This window comes from Jatropha curcas, chromosome 7 (assembly GCF_041381405.1).
Source record: "Jatropha curcas cultivar XTBG-Jc1 chromosome 7, XTBG_Jcur_1.0, whole genome shotgun sequence".
Taxonomy (NCBI): domain Eukaryota; kingdom Viridiplantae; phylum Streptophyta; class Magnoliopsida; order Malpighiales; family Euphorbiaceae; genus Jatropha; species Jatropha curcas.
The window spans coordinates 12,608,319-12,615,363 of record NC_143157.1 but is presented as its reverse complement, the minus strand read 5'-3'; the positions used below and the strand labels follow the sequence as shown (position 1 = coordinate 12,615,363).

At 43.1% G+C, this 7,045-nt stretch overlaps 2 protein-coding genes across 2 annotated transcripts; both read left to right on the top strand.

The window, feature by feature from the left end:
- Positions 1–277: 277 nt before the first annotated feature.
- LOC149494701 (uncharacterized) lies at positions 278–1,312 on the top strand. Its single transcript, XM_089724409.1, has 3 exons — positions 278–385; positions 467–739; positions 827–1,312. Exons 1-3 carry the CDS (start codon positions 278–280, stop codon positions 1,310–1,312), a joined length of 867 nt encoding a protein of 288 aa, XP_089580535.1.
- A 1,042-nt stretch (positions 1,313–2,354) lies between these two features.
- Positions 2,355–3,271, top strand: LOC149494700 (uncharacterized). The gene is made up of 2 exons (XM_089724408.1): positions 2,355–2,726; positions 3,224–3,271. Exons 1-2 carry the CDS (start codon positions 2,355–2,357, stop codon positions 3,269–3,271), a joined length of 420 nt encoding a protein of 139 aa, XP_089580534.1.
- The last annotated feature ends 3,774 nt before the right edge of the window (positions 3,272–7,045 follow it).

The following is a 7,045-nucleotide window of genomic DNA, read 5'->3' as shown; positions in this document are numbered from 1 at the left end:
TCAGCATGACATAGTCTCGGGATCCATCTCGGGTTTGCACACCATGCCTTAGACATTAGGATAATTAATCGAGTAATTAGGTTAATTTAAATCGGAGTCACTTAGGGTTTTTTCCTAGTTTACCCTAAAACAATTAAACAAGGTGGCGACTCACACATCACGTGCATTTCTTCCTTAGTCACATGCATTCATATGCCTATGATATTTGGGGAGGGGTTCACAGAGGGTTAAACAATACAATTTAAGACTCAATCCCAAAAAGTGCATATTTGGAGTAATGAAGGGGAAATTATTAGGTTTTGTTGTGGGACCTAACGGGATTGAGATTGACCCAGATAAAATAAAAGACATTCAAGACATGGAGTCCCCGAAAACAGAACGTCAGGTGAGAAGCTTCTTAGGGAAGATCTAGTATATCAGCAGGTTCATTTCCAGATTATCTATTACCTGTGCTCCAATCTTCAAGTTGCTTAGGAAGAACCAACCAGTCAGATGGAATGAGGATTGTCAGAAGGCTTTTAATCATATAAAGGAATACTTAATGAATCCACCAGTGTTAAGTTCTCCTAGACCGAGAGAACCTTTGATTCTGTATTTGTCTATAGAGGATGCGGGAGTTGGAGCTATGTTGGCACAACCAGATGCTGCTGGAGTAGAAAAGGTCATCTATTATATCAGTAAGAAATTACTGCCTATTGAGGAGAAGTATAATTTGATAGAAAAGACGTGTATGGCAGTGGTGTGGTCGATCAAGACGTTGAGGCCTTATTTTGATTCTTTCAGGGTCACCTTTGTTTCCAAAATTGATCCTATGAAGTATCTTCAGAAAACACCTACTCTAGAAGGGCGGTTGTCCAAATGGTTAGTTCAGATGTCCAATGTAGATGTGGAGTTTGTCACAAAGAAGACGGTCAAAGGTCGGGTTGTTGCAGAATTCCTGGCTGAGAATCCCATCGCAGATGATGAACCATGGGAATTAGAATTTCCAGACGAACACTTGTTAAGTGTTGAAAAAGGGGTCCGGAAACTGTACTTTGACGGATCAGTTAATAGAAATGGAGCTGGAGCTGGAGCTGGTATTGTGATAGAAGCGCCCAATGGCGAGGTGACGACAATGTACAAAAGGTTGTTGTTCCCAGTGACCAACAATATGGCAGAATACGAAGCATGTATCATGGGAATCGAGTCTCTTCTTGCGACAGGTGCTAAGGAGGTTGAGGTGATAGGAGACTCATTGTTGGTTATTGAGCATGCAATGAGAGATGGAAAGTTGAGGAAGATAGGCTCAAGCCCTATGTTGAGTACTTGTTAAAGAAAGCAGCACTCTTTGACAATATTACTTTTACTCACATTGGTAGAACTCATAACAGAATCTCGGATGCTTTGGAAAACCTATCCTCGGCATGGCAAGATTTGAGTAAGGTCCCAAAGAAGCCATTTATCATTACCGCAGCAAATATGCCATGCTATGAAGAACATTTTGTGAATCAGGTTGAGTTAGAGGAAGAACCTTGGTTTACAGATATTTTGCAGTACATAAAAGATGGAACCTTTTCTGATGATGCAACAAAAGAAGACCGATCGGTTATAAGAAAGATGGCTCTGAAGTATGTCCTAGCTGATGGTGAACTGTATAGGAGGGCTTGGGATGGAATGCTGCTGAGATGTGTAGGCAAGAAAGAAGGAGAAGAGATAATGAAGAAGATCCATGAGGGAGTCTGTGGTACTCATTTGAGTGGCATGAGTTTGGCCAGAAAGATTATGAGGCAAGGCTACTTTTGGGTGCACATAGAAGGTGACTGTGTCGATTATGTTCGTCATTGTAAAGCCTGCCAGTACCACGATAACAAGAATCAGTTGCCCGCTGTTGAACTCCATCCAACAACTCCTTCTTAGCCTTTTTCAGCCTGGGGTATAGATATTATTAGCAAGATCACGCCAGCAGCATCAAATGGTCATCAGTATATTTTGGTTGCCGTGGACTACTTTTCCAGATGGATTGAAGCTCAGTCTTACAAGACTTTGACTGCCAAACAAGTGGCTAGATTTATTAAGCAAAACATTTTCTGTTGCTATGGTGTTCCTCATCACATAGTCACAGACAATGGTTCTCACGTCCAAGCAGACGTCAGTCAGTTATTATACAGATATAAGGTTGAGCATCACCATTATTCTCCTTATCGACCTCAAGCTAATGGTGCAGTGGAAGCCGCCAATAAGGAGATCAAGAGAATTCTGTCCAAAATGTGCGAGAAGTATAGAAGCTGGGCTGAGAAACTTCCTTTCGCAATTTGGGGGCATCGAACTACCTCCAATCGGTGAATGGAGCTTCTCCTTTCGAGCTTGTATATGGGATGGAGGCAGTGTTACCAGTAGAACTCGAAAAGAAATCTCTCAGGGTCCTTGTGGAAGCTAGCCTGGCCGAGGAAGAGTGGGTCAAGAAAAGATATGAAGATCTGGCATTTTTAGATGGCAGAATATTGAATTCCAGATTCCAGGATCAGATGAGAAAGAGAAGGATCGCTCGTTTTTACAATAAGCGGGTAAATCCAAGGGCTTTGAAAAACGGGGATTTAGTGTTGGTCAGACTGTTGGACCATGAGTCCCTGGGTCATCCTGGAGGGAAATTCAGACCCAACTGGCATGGACCATTCAGAATCCAGATGCTGTTGGCCAAGGGTGCCGCTGAGTTGGTCACTACAGAAGGGAAGCCTTTTAATCGGATCGTTAATCAAGACCAGATGAAAAGGTTTTATGTCTGAAATGATGATTTCGATTAAAAAACAAAGAGGGGAACGGGGCTAGGTTGAAAACCCGAAGGGGCGACCTAGGCAAGAAATGAGCTCGCTAGGTTGAAAACCCGTAAAGGCCGGCCTAGGGAAAAGTTAGAGTTTATAAAAAATAATAAATAAAAATAAAAAAAAAAGAAGAAGAAAAAATTTTAAGATTAACGCGTGGTGCTTAGTTTAAATGCAAAATCTATGCCATGCATTTGTGACATACTTGCGACTGGTTGTTCAATGCCATCAACCTAACTAGAAGGAGAATAGGCGAATGAGTAGTTAGAATGAACGACTATTGTATTAAAGTAGTTTCTCTTTACTTCTGTATGATGTTGAAAGAAGTAAGATCAACAAAGAGCTTGTTTTTCAGATTTTCTTCCCTTTTGTTTCTGGGGTATGATTGTTGATTATAAGACCTTCCTCTCTGCTTATTTGGTCAGAATTTGCTCATTAGTCTTAATGATGTTTTGGTTGTTGATCCTGCCTGAGTGTTGGATTCTTTTAGACGGCGATCAAGAGATCAAATGCTATTTTCTCAGTGGTTTCTTTGGAAGGATCAATAAAGAAAAGCAAAACCATGAATAAAAATCCCTAGCACTTAAATAGGTTCATGCATACTGTGAATACCTAAATTTTGAGGCTCAAAAAGCCCATTTTTCCGGCCGCGGCTGTGGCGGCCGCCTTTAAAGGCGGCGGTAGCCGCTATCGTCGGCGGCGGCAGCCGCCGGCGACAGCGGCTGCAGTCGCCTGTGAATACCCATTTATTTTGAGGCTCGAAGAGCCATTTTTCCGGACTGCAAACAGTCCGGTCGGACCGGAGGTCATTCAAAAAGTTCACCGGAAGTGTGCCAATATGGTACTTGAAATGTCTGAAAAATTACGAGGATCACGGAACTGGTCTCGGAATATTTTTTGGAGGTCCGAAACTCCCGGAAAAGCCTCCGGAACGAAATTAAGAAAAAGAAAGAAGGCACACATGCCCGCCCGAGGGGTGGGCATGCCCGCCCAAGCTAGGCGGGCAGGCCCGCCTAGCATGGGCGGGCACGACCGCCCAAGCCAGGCGGGCGCGCCCGCCCAGCTAGGGCGGGCACGCCTGCCCAGCTTGGGCGGGCACGCCCGCCCAGCCCAGGCGGGCATGTCCGCCCAGTTTGGGCGGACAAGCCCGCCCAGCCCAGGCGGGCACGCCCGCCCTTGAAGGCGGTCAGGGGCGCCTGGGGTCACTTTTTTCCTATAAAAGACGGCTCTGGGGCTCCGTTTTGAGACACTCAGTCTGTGTTGACGGACGCTCCTTCTCGCTACGCTCTTTGCGATTCTTTACTGCTTTCTTGCATTTTTTAATTTTAGTTTTATTTTATTGTTGTGATACTTGGTCACTTAAAATTAAATTAAAATTAATTCCCTTAACGAGGAGCTTAACCTGGAGTTAAGAAGCGGTCGACGATTAAATCAGGTACATGAACTAAACTCTGCCTATTTAATTTTAGCACTTCATGCATTCTTCTTTTCTACACCTATTAATTCTACAACTGCATAAATGCATCCATGTCATCATTAGGCAAACAAATTGCCTCAATTAAATAAATTTAGGCTAAATGCCCGATTAATTAATAATCGTGGTATTAAAGCCTAAATCCGACAATATTGGCTTAAAACACCTAGTTAATTAATAGCTATGGTGTAATCGCCTTTATTTCAAACAAATCCGGCTTAAGTCCAATTAATTAATAGTTGTGGCTAAAAGCCTTAATCGATCATGTTTTGGCAACAAATTGCCTACAATTAAATCAATCTTTTGGCAAAATGCCTTAAAATTAATCAACTTATTTTGGCTAAAAGCCTTAAATCAATCATCTTGGCGACAATCGCCCAATCAACATCATTTTGGCAATCAAATTGCCTAAATCACTCTTTTTGGCTAAAAGCTTTAAAATCAATCATTCTGGCGACAATCGCCTAAAATTAATCATTTTTGGCAACGATTGCCTAAATCAATCTTTTTGGCTAAAAGCCATTAAAATCAACATTTTGGCATCAAATGCCTAAAAATCAATCAATTCTTTGGCAAAATGCCTAAACAAAATGCACAAAGCATACACACACTCATGCATAAAGCATCCTCATTCAAAGCCCTCTAAAAGAGGCCTATCGAACTACGTCGACTTTGATCTTCCATTCAAACGGAAGTACGTAGGCATGTTCGGGATTTAACCCCGAGCGGCAAGTCAAAATCGCATAAACACTTTCATTGGTCCAAATCATATCTTGCAAAGCATTCATTCTTTGGTTAGTTCATCAACATGACATGGTCTCGGGATCCACCTCGGGTTCGCAAACCAGGCCTTAGACATTGGGATAATTAATCTAGTAATTAGGTTAATTAAAATTGGAGTCAACTTAGGGTTTTTCCTAGTTTACCCGAAAATAATTAAACAAGGTGGCGACTCATACATTCACGTGCATTTCTACCCTTAGTCACATGCATTCATATGCATATCATGTTCGGGGAGGGGTTCACACATACATGAGGGAGTTGCATATTTTCTGAATGTTGCAGGTGATAAAATGGTCACCCCATCTTTTTAAAAGTATAAATGCTTTTTGTTTCTGTGGTTTTGCTTAACTCTTGTTTTATTGTCTTTTGTCAATTTTGGAACAATGTTGATAGGCATTTATACCCGTGTTAACAAGGTGGACCACTCTCGCAAGTGGGTGGGATGCCTCCTTTTTCGTTTCTGTGGTTTTATTTTCTTTATGCAGGAATAAAGTGAAGTCTCAAATCAAAAAGTAAATAATACTGTAAAAGAAATGTAAATAATACTATAATGTGCTCAAAGGAGCTCCAAAATATATATATATATATAAAAAGAGAGCAGCAACAGTCATCACACTGGTTGGACCATCAAACACCGATCCCTCCAAGACCCCGTTTCGTCACTCGGAATAAAACCAATCAGCATACTCAGGTGTCACAGTGTCATGTATCACCCCCTGACCCATGTACAAGGTGTTTCGATTCCGCTAAAGATCAGCTAAGTTGGTCAACAGACTCTACGTCATGGGACCGCTTTCGAAGTTATGGACTTGGGGAACGCGCTGAATGACACTGTATTGGCGGTTGATTATGTCCGGAAAGTAGGCCATGGAACGATCAAGACTGGCATATAGCACATAATTGAGGTTCATACTCCCAGCAGTGACCAGTCGAATCCTCCACCAAGGGCAAGTCCACCGAATCACGGGGTGATCTCCAAAATCAAAGTGTCCTCGAGAGCGAGTGCGAAAATTGGCAGGACCATACGTCGGGACTAAACGAGCTGGGACCGGAGAAATCAAGCTCAATTTGTCTAAAGCCCAGGCTTGCAGTAACATCGGGCAACCTCGATGGTGAACATTGAAGTTAGTGACTTGAAGGGCAATATCCCTAAACCAGCACATGGTCTCTCCCATGATCATCATAAAGACGGTGCGACGATACACCTGCATGTCCCAGACAACGGTCATCAGTCGAAAATCTCCAATTCCAGGTCGGCGATTTTTCATGGCAACATGTTCAGCAATAGGAAACAACAAGCCCGAACCCAGGAAGGGTTCGCATCCATGGACAGAACGCTATTCAGGAAAGGCTCTAAGGGGAGACCTTGATCCGGATCTATTCCACTAGGAAGGTAAATCGGACATAGAGCAGCAACCTCGGTCAGATCATATCTTGGGCCTGGGGGCAAAGCTGGACTTTCATCCTGCTTAGGGTGGTGACCCATTATGGCGCACATTTCCTCATAGGTCGACGTCACTTTAGAATCTTCAAATCGAAAAACCATAGTGTTGGGATTAAAGTGCCTTACGAGCCAGGATAAGAAACCATGATCAAGCTTCAAGTCTTTGAAGGATTTCAGCCAGGCTAATTGATTCATGGGATGGATCCTCCACAGGTCATTGGGAAGTGATTGAACAAAAGATGAAACTTGATTTCTGAAAGTCCTAGAGGCAGAGGCATCAGTAGAAGATCCGCCAGCTCGGGCCTTGCTCAGATCGACCTAGGTAAGAGATTTAAATAAAGGGTTAGGCTAACAGTTATTTGTTTTTAATTGCAGGAAATAAAGCATTCAAGTTGCTGGTCAGACACAGTCGCGCACACAACTGCAGCCGCGTCACGCAACTACAGTGCTGCGCCATGCAACTTATCAAGGAGCTGCGTCCCCTGGCTCGCAGCCGCGTCACTGAACTGTTCTTCCAAAGAACAGCTGCGTGACGTATCTATCGAA